This window comes from Gymnogyps californianus, chromosome 7 (assembly GCF_018139145.2).
Source record: "Gymnogyps californianus isolate 813 chromosome 7, ASM1813914v2, whole genome shotgun sequence".
NCBI classification, from domain to species: Eukaryota; Metazoa; Chordata; class Aves; order Accipitriformes; family Cathartidae; genus Gymnogyps; species Gymnogyps californianus.
This window is the reverse complement of record NC_059477.1, coordinates 17,710,755-17,731,795: the sequence shown is the minus strand read 5'-3', so window position 1 is coordinate 17,731,795 and position 21,041 is coordinate 17,710,755. Positions and strand designations below refer to the sequence as shown.

Sequence of the window (21,041 nt, the reverse complement as noted above, 5' to 3'; positions counted from 1 at the left end):
CAATGGTTAAACTAATAACTCAAGGAATATGACAATTTCCCTTCCCTTTGTGGGTCTGCTGGCTCACAAGTTTAACTGTACATGAGTCACTTCACCTGAGCCTTATATTATTCATTTGTAAAATGGGGATAAAAATATTTGCAACATCACAAAAAGGCTGAAAAGTCCAATTAACTTGTTTACAACTCTTTAAAATCATCTGATGGAAGATGCCACATAACTGATATTTATTATTAAGGCTGCTGCTATTCAAAACACTCGGCTGTGTTCAGTTAAACAAAAAAACACTACCAAAACCATCTCGCCTCCAGATCCAGCAAAAAATAAAAACATACTACAGTTTGAGACTTGCTGAAAATCTAACCAATAACATACTCTGAGAGCAAAGCTATTGTTGTTACACTACCTATTACCATCTGACGGTAAAATAATATGAATAGGCAAAATAATATGAAAAATTACCTTTCGGTAGAATCCGGCCAAAAGACTCAAGCCTAGGAGTTTGTAGTCAGAAAAGCAGCTTAGATAACATGCGGGGTAAACAAGATTCCTGATTTTTGCTTTTATCTTTGAGATGGTCCTTAGATATAACCCTTTTCTTCTTAAGGGTCTGCTCTAAGTTTTGCTGACAGTTTTCTTGCTCCAAGCCTGCTCCAGAACACCAACACCACAAAGATGAACAGTATCCCATTATGTAGATTTGAATTTCCTCTACAGTTCTGAACTGTGCAAAGAGAGGTTAGGGACAAATTCACGGACTTGATTAATTCTGTGAGCAGGAGAGAATAAAGACACAAGCAGCCTAGTCTTCTGAAATGAATTAATATCATTACCTTTCACATACTATGAGAAGCAAATCAGGACTGAGAATTGCATAAGTATGCTAGCTGACAGCTGTCATCTACTCTCCATAGTAAGTAAGGAATAACAGGCTTTCATTTAAAAACTGATAATGATTTTTCTGGTTTGGGGGGGTTTTTTTGATCAGTACCACACACTACACAAACAGCCTTTAAAATGCTTTTGATTAAAAAGCGCTGTATTTAGATATGAATCTTTAAAGGAACGTTTCATTTCTAATTAAACCTGTCCTGAAACTTACTATAGTATCAAAGTCTGTTGGGTTGGATTTTTTTTTTTTTGGTTTGGTATTTTTTTTTTCTTTAAATCTAAGTAAATGAGACACAAAGCAAGGTAGAATTTTTTCCTGAGAATAACATGTATTAAAGACTAGCAACAAGGCAGAAAAGTACTTATTTAGGCTCACCAATTTAATGAAGAGTTGCTCTTTGAAGAGATTCCTGACAGGAATGAAGGAACCTGCATCTTTTTGTTAAAATACCACAAACTGTAAAAGCTGTCAAAGATTGATTGACAACTCCCTGCTTTTGGCAGCAATTTTTTTAAAATTTTTTTTCATATCTAACTCATTGTATCTTACCAGGTGTTTGCTTCAAGCTCAATCTTTTTTGAAAGTTTCAACTGAAATGGCTCAAATATTTTGTGGGAAAAATATACAACCTTAAATAAGCATTTTTCCAGGCCTCCAAAGGCTGAGAAGGATTCTTCCAAAAACTGCTACCACAGTTGAAAGAGGTCTCTGCTGGTTTGCATCAAAGCCATAGAAAGACAAGGAAGAATTCCTGGCTTGGTACAAAAAGCCTAAGGACACAAAGAAAAGGGACTACAGGAAACTGAAAAGAGGAAGACACGGAGGGTAAAGGGGCTCTGCAGCCAGGTACTGTGAGAAGAGAGAGTCAGAGGAGAAAGCAAAGACTAGCCACAGAGCAGAAGTCTGTGCTGCCAGAATTTGGGCTTCATTATGTGGTTCCTGAATCTCTGTTTTCCTCACCTGTATCTGGGAAAACACCTATTATTCTCTTTTATTCCCTTTATAAAAGGTAACAGGCTGATTCCTCATGTTGTAGTTTGGATGATTCTGGCTATGACTTGGAAAACATGAACTATTATATCCACAATAACTAAAAGTGAAATAGGAATGTTTTTAAGTACTTGACACAGGAATAGAAGGCAAATGTGAAGTGTCTTTTGTGCCTGCATGACTATAAAAAAGGGTATAAAATGTCTGTAAGAAAAAAATCTTGCCATTTCTTGATTTAAAAAACAACCAACAAAAAACCCCAAATACCCAGCTACCCCACAAAACACCTCTCCTTCTAAGTTAATTGCTTAGACTTCCTTTCTGTGCTGTTAATAAGTGTAAAGTATAGCTCTTACAAAACTTCACCTGCTCTCTGGAGCAGTGTGTTTCAGAGGGAGAGGAGCAGAGCAGATCACTTCCCTCCAGCACTTCACAAAAGGGAGAAGGGGAAATCAGAGCACATGGACAGGCTACTTAGGTAAAGAGGACCATAGATAATGGGTTGGCAACATCCAGTTGGCTGCATCTGTAATTTGCTCCTCCTGTATACAATCCTGAGCTCCAGAGCGTACTTTGGCACTGCAGCAGGGCGTTAAGTGGCTGAATTCAGACCCTGCTAAGGAAAGAGAAAGCTCCAGAGCTGCGGTGCCATGCCAAACGCAGAGGAGGCACTTGGCGCAGAGGGGCAAGTGAAGCCGGTGATGCGAGTGCCCTGCACTCTTATCTGCAGACCTCCATTTCTGCCTTGGCTGATTACTGAGCCCTTCAAATGAGAACTAGATCGGTAGCAAATAAAAATGAGGGACATAATTGAAAATGCAGAAGAGGAAAGAGCAAATTAGTCCCCCCCAGTAGTTGTCTTGGGGGTAGGCCAGGGATACTTAGTCCGGGCAGGGCTAATGCTGGAGAAGAGACAGAGATTTCTGACTAAGTTACTAGTCAGCTCCTCTTTCCCTTCCTGTAGCCCATTCCAGCTGGCTCACCTTCACTGGCAGATGTAAAATACTTCTGGTCCACTTCACAAGGGGACTGAGGGAACTCTGAAGGATCAGCATAAACCTACTTGAAGAGAAATAGACACTGAAGCAGTAACTAGGCCACATTAACCCGTGTGTCCTCTAAAATATGAAGGTATGAACCAGCATTTAGAAACCAATCATGGGCTAGTTAGATGGAAGATATTTCACTAATGTGAAAGCTACAAGAGATGTTATAATCTTTGATTACCCCTGAGGCCATAACACACTCCGAAGGAAGCATATGAATTGCTGATTATTTTCTATGATGATAGAATCTGCGAAGTTGCTGATACTGCTTTTGTGCAGACTGATGGGTCCCTGGCTGTACCACTTTGACTAAATTTGAATCACGCAGTGCTGCTCTCACTTCAGGACAAGGTAGAATGTGTTGGACTTTTGAGATTTTTTTTTTCTGGTGAGTATACATCCTTTATAGGGAGATGCAGACAGTGATCATTAAGTTTGCCTTGCAATATAAATCCTGGCTTTCAGCCACTTGCATGCATCATGATAACCTTCCATGATGTGATCACAAAACATCCTTTCTTCATTCAGTACACAAGATGGATGACACGAGACAAAGAATCAGGGAGGTGTAGAGAAAGAACGGTACAGAAGGTGAAGCTGTGTGGCGGAAGCCAGCAAATGTAAAATTCAAGATTACGTTATAATAAATGCACAGTGGGAACCACAGTAATCTTAACTTTGATTTCCACTGACTTTATGCGCTTGACTTTGAAGTCTCACAGAAACGTAATCAATATGCAAGATGTTACATGTTAAGGAATCATTAGAGTCATTTTAGCGTGCTAAAAAAGAGCTCTGCTTAAACAATATCTTTTTCTACAGCATCCGTTCCAAATTGGAGGTACCAGTTTGGGAAGTTCCTATAATGCTGTCTCCCATTCTGCTACAAACAAGAACATTTTAAGTAATACCAGCCGAGAATCTGATTCAAGTCATGTGTTTCAGACAGAGGGGTATGAGTAACTGAGCAAGAGCTTTTAGAACTTGATGCCAAGACAAATATGATGTCACCTTTGGATCCACTGCTGCAGCACTTCTGAGAGAGGGTTCGTCCTTCTGTGCAGCAACTCAGGTTCAGGCTGTGACAGTCTGATCATGTCTGTCCTGTTCTGACAAAACTATTTGCTGGTGCTGTGAAAAGACCAGGAGAGAAGAGAGCACCTATTCTGCAATACCCCTCTGCTTGGAATCCTTCATTCTGCCCTTAGAAGATCCCTTTCTGGCTGATCTGTTGAAACAAAAAGGCACCCTTACTGGGGAATAAAGGCATGTATCCAAGCAGTTAGTGCAATCATTCCCCCATTAATTTTTCCTGTATAATAAGCAAGTCCTAAGGAACAAAGACAAATTTAATTGGGGTGTGAATTGATAAGTACTATACATATGTCCACAGCATTTTTAGAACTATTAATGTTTTTAGGAGAAACAGAAGGGAGGCATTTTAAACTAAATCACACAATGCCATCAAGAAAATAAGATATACTTGGGGTAGGCATTTCTTTTAAAAAAAATCAGGGTCTGCTCAGTGCTTCATCTGAAAGTACCCCATGTAGAGAGAAGCAAGTGATCAGAACGCTTTCACAAGTGAAATGGGAACACTGATGTTTCATCTGGAGCATCACAGATGTTTTCAGAATTGAAAACTGTCAAAGTTAACTATATAAGACAGGGTTTACCCCAGATTTTAAATATATTTCCATAAATAAGAGAAGTTCTTTTGGAAACACTGTAGGGGGTGTTCCTTTAAACATGTTTGTAGTTAATACATTTTACCTTGTTTTTCCTGCCCTGGTAGTTACTGTATCAAGCACCTAAGCAGAAACTTCTTTTTTCAGGCCACTGAAATTAAGTTAGAAACCACCTCCTGCCAAGGTTTAGAAAAATGTTTCTGTATCTGACTGCCATTGAAAATGAACAGGTGGATCCAACGAAGTTTTCTCTTGAGACCACATTTCTTTTTGCCACCTTCAGTAAACACATGCAAGCATGAACAGCAGCCCTGGCAGCTGCTGCAGGGTCCCCTCAGTCCTACTGAAGGCAAAGAGATTGAGTGCTGCACACTAGAGGTTTCACTGTCTACAGTCCTTGACAAGTCCTCTTGTGAGTGAAGTGCATAGATTTCCTGATTGATCCATAAGGCAAATGATGGCGTTTTTGGGGGGAAGGGACAAAAAGCTCCTCTAACACTCTGTTCCTGCACAAGACGAAAAATTATCACACTTTGAATGATGCATATGTCCTGGTTTTGGCTGGGACAGAGTTAACTCTTTTCTTAGTAGCTGGTACAGTGCTGTGTTTTGGGTTTAGTGTGAGAATAATGTTGGTAACACAATGAGGTTTTAGTTGTTACTAAGTAGTGCTTATCTTAAGCCAAGGACTTTTCAGTTTCCCATGCTCTGCCAGCAAGCAGGTGTGCAAGAAGCTGGGAGGGAGCAGAGCCAGGGCAGCTGACCTGAACTAGCCAAAGGGGTATTCCATACCATGGAATGTCATGCCCAGTATATAAACAGGGGGGAGTTAGCCAGGAGGGGCAGATCATGGCTCTGGCATCGGTCAGTGGGTGGTGAGCAATTGCATTGTGCATCACTGGGTTTTTTCCCTTCCTCCTCCCCCCCCTTTTTTTTTTGTTATATTCCTTTTCATTACTATTATTATTATTATTTCATTATTATTATTGTTAATATTATATTTTACTTTAGTTATTAAGCTGTTCTTATCTCAACCCACGAGTTCTGCCTTCTTTCCCGATTCTCCTCCCCATCCCACCAGGAGCAGGGGGGGGCGGGACGGGGAGTGAGGGAGCAGCTGTGTGGTGCTTGGCTGCTGACTGGGGTTAAACCACGACAGTCCTTTATGGGTCAACTGGATTTAGCTTCTACTCACTCAAAATTATCTTCTGGAAAAAGGCTTTTTACAGACTTTTACATATTCCCCCCACCACTTTACTATGAAAAAGAAAAAAAAGATTATATATACACAAACATAGAAATCTACATTTGCAAAGATTGTGCTAAGTTAGAAGGAAACTAAGTGCATGACAGCTGGCGCTCACTGTGCCTGTCAGTAGATAAACATGAATGATTAAGTTTTCCAACGAGCTTTAAGGTCCATTGTAAAAGACTGTTAGGGAAAATCAATACCTGCAAGATAAATGGCAAAGTCTGTGAATTAGGAATAGAGTAGTACTGAACCAATGTTCCTCAAAAAAGAGAGTTTAAACATACGGTGTCTGTGGCGCATAGCAGCGTGATTTTATATAATTATCAAGAATTCCAAGGGAGGAAGTAGACACTGAGTTGACAATATTTGCCGATTACCCCAGGCCTCTTTTTTTTTAATAAAAACCATAGAAGTTTGGAGAGGAATGACAGGTGTGAAGGATAAACACTCTGGGAATCAGGCAAATGGAATGTAACCCAGATAAATGTAAGCTAGTGTACATAGGCAAAATCAGTCTAAATATCCAAATTAATCTGTCTCTAGAGGCTACTGCAACTCAGAAATTCAATAATACCACCAGTAAGCAAATAATGTTGGTCGACTCTACAACTACATCATCCCTAAAGAAAAGGTTCTCCGAGTCTTTATGTATCGTTCTGTGAGAAAGCTCACCTATAAAATCAGTGCCACTGGAAAGTAGACAAATGAATAACAAATAAAGTTCTTGAATTCATTAGAAAGAGGATGGAAAATGAATATGAATTGCACCATGCCTAGAAGATGAGAATGACACACTGCTTTCTTAAAATTGTATTGAGTTTTTCGTCCTGCACTTTAAACATACCTGGATTTTTTTCATCTTTTATCTCTTTGTACACATGCACATGCACGTACCTCCCCCAATCTATACACATGCATATCCCCACATCTCCCTCATAAACACACGATTTTCACACACACGTTTTGCAATGAATTAGTAATATTTGCTACTGTTTATAATATGCGTTGGGCTGCTGACATTTGAAAGAAGCTGGCTGATACGTTACCTCATAACTATCCCACAGCGCCGCGTGCTGTAGCACAAGGCCTGTCAGCAAGATGTATTTGCAAGTCATGAAGTAAAAAAATCCTCTTGCTGTTTTAACTTCAGACAGAAGATGAGTTTGCAAAAGGAAACACTTGGCAGTGGTTCAGCCGATCACTGTCTGGTGGTGGTGACGCTGCTTCCCTTTCCATTCCCTCCCCGCAATTACAGTGACAAGTGCAATGCTGTACAGTTCAGGCAATGGTCACGTACGAACAGATCGTACTCGCTGACTTGGCAGAAATGACCCAGAGCAGTTTCCTTCCTGTTGCTATTAGCTTACTATTTGCTGACTCGTTCCATGCTGAATTACCTCCACGCATGGAAACCTGAGTGGCAACATGCAAAATATTGGTTTTGGTGTACTAATACATTTAAGATAATAATTAAACAAATGATAAAGTGCAATAGCAAAAAAGCATTTTGATAACATTCAGAACCATTTTATGAGCTGTTAAAGAAGTGAGAACTACAGAAGACAGTATTTTTGTTATTGCTGCTCTGATAAACATGGAGAACTAAAGAAGCATTGAGCATTGTTTTGGCAATAATATTTTTTTTCCCAAAACCCAAGACACTTTACCATAAACTAAAAGTAGTAGGTTCACATTTTTCACATTGGCTGGCTGCGCAATTTTAGACTTTACTGTTATTATACAGAATTCACAAGATCCTCCAGTTGCTTCACTGGCTGTAACAGACTTAGCTTGATTCACGCCAGTGGAGGACCTAGGCCTTACCTGTCATACCTGTTTTTCCATTAGCTTTTGCTTTTTCCTTTTTTACAGCACATGGAAATGCACATGCCCAGGCAAATGCTCAAAATTATTCTATCGCTCATCAAATCTCTACCGTGGGGTTTTTTTTTCAGTGTGCAAACACCACCCCAACAGACCAAGTTAAAAAAGGATCGGCCCCGTTCACAGTGAGAAGGCTGAGTACCAGCCCGAGCCTTTTGCACAAGGGAACAGCAACCACCACAGCACAGACAAAAAGGGTTCTCTAGAATTGTGTCAGCAATGCACTGTTTTAAGGCAGCTTCAATACTGGATATTAGAACCGGCTTGGAAAGCATAGACTGAAACTAAATGCGGAAACACCTTTACTTACTGTGTTAAAATTTGGGAAGAATCCAACAGCAGAGCTGCTGTCCACAGGGAAGGACATAAAGGGTTTGATATCCAGGGAAGGCTGCATCATCAAGGTAGGTGTGCGCACAAGGGTGGGAAGTGTAGTAGTGCCTGCCAAGAGCAAACAAAACCAGGAATTCATAGTATTCTCCTTTCCACATCATACACAGTATAGCTGACACAACTGCTGAGAAAAAATAATACAGGGAGGTAATAAAGAGGTTCTGTAGGAGTTAATATCATTAAAAAAAAAACCTATTTCCACACACTACAGATGAGACAGAGCACTTCCCTATGGCCATGGATACTCAGATGCTGAAGAGGAGACATATGGTATATAAATCACACTGGCAGGTAGAATAAATCCTTTCTAAAGCTGAAAAATTCTTCTGTGCCAAAAAGGCCAGGATGGGCGCCCATGAAAGTCAGATGCTTTTGCAATTCATAGTTGCCTATTAGATCAGCTAGCACAGACAACACATGCAAGCTGAAAGCCAGAGGTTTGTTTCCAAATAGCGAGCTGTGTGCTTATTTTTTCCTCTTCTGACAGTAACTATCAGGTGCTGCACAAACACCATTTCACCTAACATTTAAAAAAATGCCTTCTCTTTTACAGTGCAAGGCAAATATTAGAAAACAGCCAACAATTAAATAATCAGCTAGCACATAAACGAACACAACTCTATACATGCAATGCAAACTAGCATTTTCTTAATTGGAGCCCAGATCTTTCTCTCCAAACAAGAGCTTTCCAGAAACCTACATGCTGAAATTCTTTCTGTATATACTTGAGAATCATTCCCCAGCAAGATCCCGAAGGAATGGGAAGGCACAGATGTCCAAATATTCATTTTTAACTAGCTATCTGCCCTATTCACACAATAGTGTGCCTAGTACACAGCTTCCAGCTATGCCTGTGGGAGTATTTTTTTTCCTGAAATCATACAAAATAGATTTCAAATAAAATTTCCCTTGTTGAAATAAAAAAATGAAAAAAAAAAAAATCTCAGTTTCTCCTTCCTGGGTTGAATAAATAATTCAACACTGACTGGAGCAGGCACTGGAACACAAGTGTCCCACACCTCTAAAGGAGGGTGAGTCACTCTCTGCCTCTCCTACCTCTGCCAGAATTTCTCCATAATTATCTCCTTCTCCCACTCACCAGTGGCCAGCACATCAGCCAGGAGCATAACAGTCCTCTTAGGAGTTTCTCTGGTCTCAAGCAGAGCTGACACAATACCTAAGCTTTTTCTCATAGAAGTCATCTGAGCTTTTTAAACACAGTCAGGAAGGGGGGTGGGGAGTAAACAAGCAATTTTCCCTCTCTTCTCCAATAAAATCAAATAATTTGCATCTACTTGCAAGATGCCAGGCAATCCATATGGGCTGTCTGAGTACCAGTCTTCCATTAAGGGATCTCCCTTTCTCCCTGTTAAGTACACGCAAAATTGAAGGCAGAGTAGAAATTTTCCTCCTTTTCATCTCATCATCCTACCTCCATGGACAGTTTCAAAGCCATCTTACGGTATCCAAGAGGAAAGCTGAGTTCAGAAGCCAGATGGGGTTGCATGGATTTTTTTGGACGACCAAACACTTATAACTAGCCCTGAGCTCAAATTTTGGAGATGATGGAGAGACAGTCATTTTGATCACAGCTGCAGCACAGTAAACATTATATTATGGTCTAGCAGATGAATAGGAGGCTATAATCTACTCTCTGTTTCTTCTATAGGAAAAGTGTGATGATTGCGCAAAGATGGGTCATGGACAACTATGGAGAGAGAACTGTTGAACACCATCCCAACTGAGCTGCACAACTTGAAAGGAAAAATGTGCTCAAGACACCTTCCCAGAATATTTTCTCCCTTCTCCTACCCCAATACTTTCATAAATGTAAGGTTTGTTTCTGCATAAGCCCATGAAACTCATTGACAGTTGTGCTTAATTAACTGTAAGTCAAAGCTTATTCAAGTGGAGTCACAAACGTCAAAAAGCTAAAGGCTAACATGCCTATAGTTTCTTCTTCATATCCATAATGAAAAAAATGCATCAATAGGAAAGCAGTATGTCAGAGGATTTATCCAAAAGAAAGTATCTTCAACTGCAAAAATGACGATTATTTCTACTCACTGGTTCTGAAACAGTAGATTTACATAATTTGGATTTCAGAGTTGTATTCAATTATCTAAAGTCCGTAAAGTGCCATCATCAATCTAACTCCTACAAGTTTCTCTTTGAAGTTCATAAGCAATTAAAGATCCATGAAGTTGAAAAAGACCTAGCCTCTCTTTACACATCCATACTTCAATGAAGCTATGGTTACATATTTTAAATAAATTTTACAGAAAAAAATATAACAGAATAGAGTTAAATTGTGACTGACATTTAAAATCAGAGTTAAGCTAGATTTCTGATGCTGTCTTTAATCAAGGTATAGAAAGCATTTGGCATAAAAGTTTTAAAAATTAAAAAACAATTAGCATCCTCTTTGCAGTCCTTGGCTGAGTACAGATCATTTCACGTGACAAAGACATTTGAAATCTGCCTGCAGTTTTGCAGTCCATGGTGTTTCTGCTGCCAGAGTAATATATGACCAGTAGATGAAAATACATTCGGAGTCTGTACAGAATAGAAAACATACACACCTACCAGACTGATTAGTGGAGGCATTAATAATAAGAAATTCGTTCACTTCTGTTTGCCAGTTTACTACTACAACTATTGCCAATCAAATACCAGTGACCCTGTCTGACTGAAGTTTGATTTTCAGAGCCACCTTTGAAAGCCTCTGGAAGAATGATCAGATAAAGACGACCTAAACTACAGGTAGAAGCACTTCATGACAAAATCATCAAATCAAACAGAACAGGGCACAGTTTTACACTGGCATTGCTCCCAAAGGTCAAACAGATTCTCACCACCACTCCACCAAATCTGTATGCAGACCTGAGCTAAGCAGGAATACTAGCACAAGAAAGATGTAGCTGACAAGCTTCATTATCTTCATAAATTTAACAGATGTTTACCATTTCATTAGCATTTTAATGATAAAGACAACTTACCATGTCAAACACAGATTGTTTTAAACTAGTAAATCTTTGGCATAAATATAACTGATCTTTCTTGTAAATTCATTTGCTCATTTCAGCTTCATAATTTTTAAACAGTATTTTACCTTTGTAACTTGAATTTTGACTGCCACAGCAGGAGTTACCTATGTACTGGAGATGCAAGCAGCAGATAGACTTTGCCAAAAGGCACTGATCCTTGCTGGTCCCTTTTACCCTTGTCTAAGAGGAGGAAAACAGGTTTTCATCTGAGCAGATGATCCGAAGTGTCTCATTTTATTAAAAGTTTTTCTTCCTCCTACACATATTTATCCAAAAAACAAGTCCCTGTCTAACAGGTGCTGTTCCTCTTTAGCCGCGTACATATGGCTTCACGCACACTGCAATGCACTGGGACATTGATGTTTTTGCAAAAGTTGTGAAAGGTTGTCATCTTTACCCAAATTTGATCTGTCTCTAACAAAAAAGGCACGTAATTAATAGATTAACCAGTGAAAGTGATATTTTGGGGGAGTAATTAGAAAGTCTTGTATGTGTCACTCCCATGGCAAGACGAGTCCCAGGGGCTAGGGAGACATGCTTTACCCAGGAGCCAGAAAGGGCACAGATGACACGGGGACTCGAGGAGTCTCTACCAACAACTCCCCACCCCCCCAGCCCTTTTGCAGCTTCACAGAAAAACTGCAGAAGCCAAGACCAGCAAGATCACAGTTTTGGCATAGGCAATCATAGTTAACTTTGGCCATGGTTAACAGTCACTGCTCATCTTTTTCAAGTAAGAGTGGGGTCAAGTTCAGTCAAATCTAAGCACACAATTTCTCCCTCTATACCTCCTGAAAATTATTTGTGAAAGTATTACTTCTATGATTTTCTCCCTAAGTGCTTTTCTTTATCACTGACAAACACAAAAAAAGGTGTAATGTTTGCACATTAATTTCTCTGATTTGGGTCAACATTAGACCATTACACGAAAAACCCATTCCGTCACAAAACTTACTCCTCTAAAACACATTTTGTGAACAATTTCAGCATACTTAAAGAAATGAATTACTTTCCAGACTTGAAAGCATGCTCTTCCAAAGTCTTCATTAAAGGCAACTATAGAGAAATCCAAAGCCATACTCAAGTCTCTCCCCTTTTTCTATTACCTGAAGATGTTACTACAATGTTTTAATCCTCCGATCCAAGGAAGCAGTCCACCACGCTCAGAACAAGAGCAGTGGAAGAATAACTGAAGTGCTATCAGGACTGAATAAAAGTATCCAGCTGACAAATTTCTGTGAACTGGACAATCTACATCCACCTCAGATTGCACGTGTTGCCTTTGTTTTAACTTGTGCCACGGACAGTATTTGGGAAAACTTCAAAGGGACCTCGTTATTCACATCCACCACTACACTGAGAGTTTTCAGTTTATGGACAGGCTGTGCTGGCTTTTTCATCCCTGATTTATCTGACCATTTTCAGCTATGAGGAACCTTTACTTTCTACAGCAATGTTGAGTCGTCTCATCTGGCCGGGGAACAGTAGCAATATAACTGATGGGACGGGTCAGTTCTGGGCTTTCTCCTCCCTTGACGTTTTTAGCGCAGTGTTTTTCATACACTGCTTAAGCCAACAGTACCCCTTTTCAAGGGTGGATGACAAGTTGTCCCTTTCGTTTTGCCCACATTGGCTGAATTCATTATGGACTGCAACCACACTATGCACAGCCACCCTGCCTTTAGACCTCACACTGTCATCTCCATTTACAGCGTTTTCCTTCAGAGCTCCAGAAGATGGAAGACCAGGCAGGACACATTTGAAACGGCTCCCTGGAAGGATCCTCAGATAATTCTGCATGTGTTCACCTATGAGCTTTTTCTGGGACCCTACAGTTTCAGTACAGTTTATTAATTTGTCAGTGGAAGTTTTGAACATTGTCAGAAATATTTACTTCAGGATGTGGCTCAAAAACCAGTTTTATAAACAGGTTAGAGCCAGAGGTAGTACCTAGACTTTCATATTGAATAAAAATCTCTTCAGCTCTATTGCCTATGCCTTGCAAAAAAACTAAAAAACCCAAAAAACCCACCACCACCAAAAAAACCCCCAACTTGCACAAGGCTTTCCTACACTTGCTTATGTGCAGCTTTATGGGAAGACTGGCACAGTGAAATTATGTTTATAAAAAACCCCACCTAACTACAGAAATGCACACCATAAAAAAATTAATAGCTTTCTTCCCTTATATCTGATGCCCCCATTGCATCATGCCCCAGATCTATCTGCTTTCATTACAGTTTTTTTTTTCCCCCCATAAATGACAGGTAAAAATCAATCAGTTGCAAGTCACTACATTTTGTAGTTTAGGTATTTATGAGACATTATGAGATCTTTCCCAATACTTAATATAAATATTAGTCTTTTTTCCTTCTCAGTATGATCCATTTACAGGATTCAGAAATTTTCTAATTTTGTTTCTTTAGTTATATACATGTGTATTAGAGAATTTCATGTGTTTCTGTTTATTGCTAAGATAAACTGCTAAAAACAAGTTAAGTGCAAGTAAAATAATTCTGAGTTTTTGAACAGCAGGTGTTGATATCAAAATGCTTAAGGAAAAAGCTATTCTAGAAGTATGCTATTAATAATACTCATGGAGGTGAACCTTAAGACATTCTCTCCTCTTAAATAAAAAGCGATGTGAATAAATACAGCCTTTTAGTAGATTTTTTTTTTCCAAGATTCACTCAGCAGAACAAACATTGCTTCCTTATAATATGGTATTATGATAAATGAGACTTACGATACCCATAGGGATTCCAGTCTATCAAAAGTAAAGTAGTCACGGAGAGATAAGACTATTACTTCAACAGATTTTCCCAAACGGCAAATTAACATGATCCTAAGAGATAACTCACTATCCAGGCAACTTATTTTTAAAAATGACTTGAAGCAGAAGCCCAGCATATGAGAGACATGGCACAGCCCCCAAGTGACAACCGGAAAAATGCTAAGAACTTCTCTGCCCCCAGGGCACCATACAAACTCACTCACTAATGAATGAGGTTGCAGCTCCTTTGGGAGTTGATATGATTACCATCAGAGCTACTGATACACATGCATCTTTTAAAACTTGGAGAGTGCACTGAATTCATACCTCTTAAACATTATTCAGATATCAATGGACCAGTCAGACCTTCCATCGACTTATTAATGAATTTAAAAAGCACAAACCATACACGCCCATCCTTGTTTGGCAACTAAAATGGGTAAATCCTCAAAAGATGTGGTTTTTTTCAGAAGCCACAAGGAAAGGCAGCAAGAACTGGTGTAGAGCTTACGGCTACTCAACAGCACTAAGCAAGAGCCACTCTGTGTAACACTTGTAAGACAAGTGATAAGAAAGCATGGGTCCAGGTCTAGCCTTCCATAGCAACATATGGATACAAAATGACGTGCCAAATATTTTGCATTCCATTCCAAGTTTATTTTTTCAGTAGATGTTTCTACTGAAAAATCTACTATAGATTTTATCTATAAAATAACTATAGATGTTTAACTATAGATGTTATCTATATGTTGTACAGTTTAAGCTCTTCATGCTCAAGAATGAATTATCTAAAAACCATATCAGATTATGAAAATAATTCTCTCCCTACAAATTAAAACATGATTTCCAGTATGCTTGAGCATGAAGTTAGTATTTCCATTATTATCCGTCTAGAAATAAATGTTCTATGAAGGCGTGCTAACAGAATTCCATATTCTCCTTTTGTATAAAATCAGATGCCGTGAAGTGAGGTATTTCTACATTTCAAACACATGTAGGATTCCACCAACTAGGTCAATACCAAAAATAAATTGAAATCTGGTGCTGTTGAAATGAATGGAAGCTCTGGCATTTAATCAATCCAAAAAGTCGACCATCACTTACTTACCTAATATTGATAATTATATATAGCTCATTTACAATCAGAAAAGAAGTATAGCTATATATTGCATGTATTTCACATAAGAATTCTAAAAATAAAAACATATACCTACTCGTACTTACAAGTAAGCAAATCTTCATTAGATCAGACCCTTCCTCATTGAAATATTAGGGGCTGACTTGGAACTACTTTAACTTCCATGAATTGTTAATATTCCTCTGCCTATCTAACTGTTTTCCATCTCCAATGTCTTATGATTGAAGGATGTTCATTTCAAAAAATAAAAATGTAGACTATAGATCATAAATACTATGCATATACTTGATATGAAGACAGTCATGGAAAATCTTATATTGAAAACCTCTATTGTAGTAATATTAATATTCAAAAGAACTATGTCAATATTTATTTCCTTAATCTCTACATTCAGTACATCAAAATCATGGAGAACAAATAGTAATGTTTACCTGGCAGGCAGGGGGGTGTAGAGGCATAACAACAGGAAACTGGAATTTCAGTATTTTAGAGACAAATACATCAAGAATCAAGAAAAATCTCATTCTCCTTGCAGTTGTACTGCACTTCTAACAGTTTGCAATAACAACAGGAATACCCGTAGGTTTTGTATAGAACATACCAGAACAGATGGAGTGGGAAGAAGTGGGAAGAGCAGTCCAATAATTAGAAGTGGAACAGATTATCTTGCATTTTCCTTAAATAACTGTGTTACAATTGCCTGATCATAACATTTGGAAGAGCCCTGTTCCTCCCTGGATTTGCAGGACGTGTGACTCACACTCCCGTCCTCTTTCTCCTTTAGCCGCCACCCTCGTGTTCTTGTGGCTGAGAAAGGACTTGCACATCTGCACAATGCACAGCCTAAATTTTAAAGTAATTGTGCTACACTGTTCCACGCATTTTTTTGCAGTATTTATATTCCCAAGTCAAGTGAACTCCAGAAGTACTATACTAGTATCAAAGCATGTTTGTTAGCACTGGCTCCTTGTCAAGTCTCAGCAATTAAATAAATTCCAGAATATCCTTCACTATATTTAGAAGAAACACGCTGGCTGCAGTAAAACTGCAATTTGCTATTATCTATAGGTAGGATGGAAATATTTGTCATTAGTTTCTTAAAAGAGCTAATTCTCTAGACTTCTAAAGCAACCAAGAAAATTTGTTTGACTGGAAAGCAGAGTGGCACATTATAGCTTAACACCATCAAGCTCCGTAATTTGGATTTTAGTCTAATCAAACAGTGACAACTATTAATAAATGCAATGCTCCTGCCCGCATTAAAATCAGCTGGAGCTTTGGGGTCTATCCCAGTTTCTTTTTCTCAGAATCTCATGGCTTGCTCAAGCCTCTCCCTCTGGTATACATAGCCTGAGCGAGCAGCTCTGCCCCCTCCTCTGTTCTTACCTGCTTCTAGGAAACACTGCTTTGGAGTTGTTTTCGCTTTGAAGTTTTCCAAGTATGACAGCAAAAACAGCTGCATCTTTTTCAGCTCTCTATTCTCTTGCCATCTGCACTAATGGAGATCTTTCTGCATTGCACTCCCTTCCCTCTTGGTTCAGGATTCTGATTCAACACAATGTTTCATTACAAACTGAAGCTTCCCTACTGAGGAACAGGAGAAAAAAAGCCCAATTTACATTACCTTAAAAGTTTCATAATTTCGGGGATGGGACTTGGTTGCAGTTAGCTTTTTAGAGAGTCTGTTATCACTTCACCTCTCATACAACCTGATGTTTCTCAAAATCCAACTCTTATCCTGAATTCTGTCACTACTGAGCTCATCATCTAACCCTCAGTGAGCCTCAACACAGACTTTCTTTCAGGAGGTCCTGAGTTGCTATCCACTAAAACCAAACAAGTCTATCACCAGGAACGCTGCTGGGTGACCATTTTGTTATTAGTCGGTCAAAACCATTATGCCTTAACTTTTACATTTGAGGGATTTATGTCTGCAGTTGCCTTCTTGCTCCTTATTCCACTTCAGTACTCCAACACATCAGCTCAGCAACACTGTGCACAAAGGTAATAGGGGTCTAGACCCACATGCATCCTCACAGATGTGTCTAATCACTTAACCACAGTAGACAATTTCCAACTCTCTTAAAAGTCATCATAGCTCAGAGAATTTCATGCCTTGTTTGCTTTTCCCACATATTACACAATCACCTCTAGAAAATACAGTTACCTAAGTTGCTTCTTGTTTTCTTTTCCTAAGTTCTTCTATTGGTATTACTCCCTAAATATCCTTCAGATAAAAGGTTGCAACAACAGCTAATTTAGGTTGTTGAAAGTGGTCTGTTGAAACTATCTGCAATGGAAACCAAGATCTCTACCAAATGAAATCCAGTTTTCCTTCCAATTAAAATTTTCAATTTTTCAGAAATTTCAAAAGAAGTTTGAACATCTAGTCCACCCCCTTTCTATCCCAAAGGTCACAATTTCAGTCACAATCTTCCCCTTAGTTGCTATCATTTCCATAGCTAAGTACATGCTTTTAGAAGAACCACTATCTTTCTGTTTAGAAATAAGAAACAACGAGGCAGGGAAGAAAGGCAGATTTAAAAACCTTGATAACATCGTCCATGTAGCCTACGTTCCACACTGAATTTAACTGCTCTGCCACGGCATAGGGCACGCTGCATACAAGCACCCATTCAAAAGAGGTCAAATGTGTAAAGGTAGTGGGCAGATTTACCACACATGCAGTTTAAGTCAAGTCCAAGTGATATTATCCTTTTTCTAAGACTGGTTTACTGAAGAAATTCCTAGATAGCTTAGAAGTAGTTTAAAGAAAAAAAGAACTATTTCATAATTTCCTAGTTAATACTACAGAAGGGAAAAGCTCCTCCTTCCCAAACTTCTCTAATTCTTCCTGGTGCTCTATCTGCTGCCCTTAACTAAAGCAACAATAACGTCTTCATAGGATTTCCCGGAAGATTTCAACTTTCTCCTAATCAGATGCCATACTACATCTCCTTCTTTTCAGAGCCCACACTCATAAAAGTCACAGCAAGGGACAAGTCAGAGCTCCATTTCTCGAGCTTTACAAGTTACCAGTGCAACCCTGTTGTACTGTACCTGGAAACACAAAAAGCACAGAGACCTCACCCCACTCAAGAAAGCAGGAGCCAGACTCAGCACTTCTCTTACCTAAAAATACAAATAAAGGTACTTTAACCTGCCTGCGAAAAGAGCACAAGAATTGCATTTTTGACCAAAGTTCTTTAGGCCATTTACAAATGGAAGACAGATACTACAAGTTCACCAGTGCCTTACAATATTCAGAAGCTGCAGAGGTTTTTGCTATGACCACAGAATGATGAATCATTTTAGCAAAGCAAAAGCATAATAAAACACGGACCATGTAGTCCCATAAAGGCTTCCCACTGTTAATCAGTGCCATGATGCTTACCTTAGTCCCTAAGGTTACTGTCCACCTCCTCTGCAGTATTTAAACATACACACAGCATAAGACTCAGAGATAAATAATCCTTTCATTTCAACATGGTGCTTTTGTGATGTTGGGCGCTATGAGACAGTGGGTAACCAGCAAGCCTGAACAAATCTGGGTTGTTGTAATTGTGTGCTTAGCTTTAATTACCCTTGAGGAGAGTGTTTGCAACTTGACTCCAGAGGGAGGGCAGCCTGCTATTGACGTCACCAGATCAAATATAACCTAAAAGACTGATAAACTGTATTTCAGTGGCATTTTCCTTGCTATTATTCTTAGAATTAAACTTAGAGGGGTTACTAGCTAGCTGGTTGCTACAGAGCTGCATTTTAAATAACTTCTGGAAAAAAAAAAAAAAAGAAATGGTGTCTGAATTTTTTAAAAAGTTCATAAAAGGGGACCTCGGAGCACAGGGTTACAGACAGTGTGGGGTCATGACATTCAGAAGATCAAAGTCGACAAATCCTGGCTCTCCTGAATTCAGGTGCACTGCTTTACTTATTCTCAAAGTCAGGATTGATGAATAAGTAAGAACTTGAAAATTTATAAAACTATAATACATGTTCTCTACCCTCTATTACACAAGGAGGAATGAAGGCAATAGATCTCAAATTAACAGATCCGTTAGCCCAGATCACCACGCTCGTGATCTTACTGAACATTAATTAAACACTGGTATCTGACTAGAAACCTTACTCTGCTTTTGGGTGCAGCAGTGCACCAGCCCTGCCAGGGCTAGACCATAAAGACTTTTGATGCTGTTACATTTTCAAAGACTGCATGACATGAACTTGGGCAACCCTACCCTCAGCTACGTTCAGAAAGAGAGACAAAAAAAAAAAAAAAAAAAGAGCAGTATATAAAAGATTGTTTCTGTTAAATTAAATTGAGATTGGACCAAAGAAGAATTTTTTTTAACAAAACATTCAAACTGACTTTTAACATGACTTCAGCTAGTATAAGCCTTTCAAAAAAAGTCACCTCTACTTTCCCAGAGACTAATTAATATCACTTTAATATGATTTATTTCATAAATTAAATCTAATTAAACAAACACTATATTGAAAATAAAGGGAAATAAACAGAAGGTGAGAGTCGATGTAAAAAAAATGTGAAAGCATTTTTATGAAACATGCCATGCAGCCTGCATCTACTTTCCATGAGCACACTGGAAGCACACTGGGCAGCCCCACCGCCCCTCCGTTCCCAACGCTCCCCTTGAGCCAGCACAGGGAGTCAGACCAGTTGGAAACAAACTGGCAACAAACCAACAAAAGAGAAATTTGCTTTCAACCAGACCAGTGACCTGGTCGAACTTAACTCACCGTCGTGAAACCAAGGTGGGGGTGGCTGAAAAGAAAACTTTTGTGAGCGCTGATGCTTCTTGTTCTCATCCAGACTAGCCTAAACTAGCCCTCATCTTTCTTGCAGTGTAGCAGACAAATTGCATGCCTGCCACACTATGTTTCTGGTTATATCTCTCAGGATGGTATCAGTCTTAGTTGATAACATGGCAGTGTTAAATCGCCTTCAGCTTGTGATACACAGCAATCCTTTCCTGCATTCACAGAGCAGTGATTCCTGCTTACGTCCTGCATTGGTTATTACTCAGCTCCTGTTTTCCTTCATATACTTTGGCATAATTAATTTGTCCCTTTCTTCAAAGGGAAGATAATCTATTAGTTCTTGAACTCAGTTTCTTCTTTCTTCTCTTTTAAAAATACTGTGACCCCATGAGCTCTCCTAGTGTCCTACATCTTCTCTTCACAAGTGGTAACAGCTCTGATATTTCCATCTGTGCACGTATCCTTGCATCATGTTTGTCAGAACCAGCGTTTTGAAGATTCTAGTTCATCAAGACACTCTGACCTCTTCTCACAGGTTTTTGTTATTTATATTGATGACTGTCATGTTAACACAATTGATCTTTCTAACGAAAAACAATGCAAAAATGGCACCATGCAACCCAAACTTCTTGGCTTCCTCTGACATTCACAGAATAACAATCCACCTTTTTCTTTGGTATTCTGTAAGTATTGTAAGTGCACTTACAGAAAGATTTCTTAAAGTTTGATGCTTATTTCAGTCTCATTTTATTTTCTAATTTTGTCCTACACATTCATGTTACTCTTTCTTCATCGTCCTTAGTAATTTCAACTACTTTCCATTTCCTACCTGTACATACAGTCCTTGTGCTTGACTCCATAAGGAGTTTATAGTTTAGTCAAATTATCCTTGCCACACTTCCTATTTTCCTCTGCCATGGGATAGTTTGCAGTTGTGTTATTAGGGTCTCTTTAACAGAACTTGCAAACCCTTAGAGTATGCTTGATAAAAGAAATATCCTGATAAGGGTATCTTAAAGAAAAGATCCACTCAGTCCTCTTTTCAAAATTACTGTCACTACTGGTTGTTTGGTGTACTACAAAGTAGTAGCATTTTTCTGCATAACTTAAAAATCAGGCAAGATGGCTATTCTGTTATTATTTCTATTAAGAAGCAACT

General features: G+C 39.0%; 1 protein-coding gene across 1 annotated transcript in view; it reads right to left on the bottom strand.

Annotated features, from left to right (window-relative positions):
* Nucleotides 1-21,041, bottom strand: part of ZNF385B (zinc finger protein 385B) — a 171,541-nt gene that overhangs the window by 47,955 nt on the left and 102,545 nt on the right. The window contains exon 3 of the mRNA XM_050900160.1: nt 8,063-8,193. Coding sequence (XP_050756117.1) covers nt 8,063-8,193 — 131 coding nt within the window. The remainder of the gene's footprint in view (nt 1-8,062; nt 8,194-21,041) is intronic.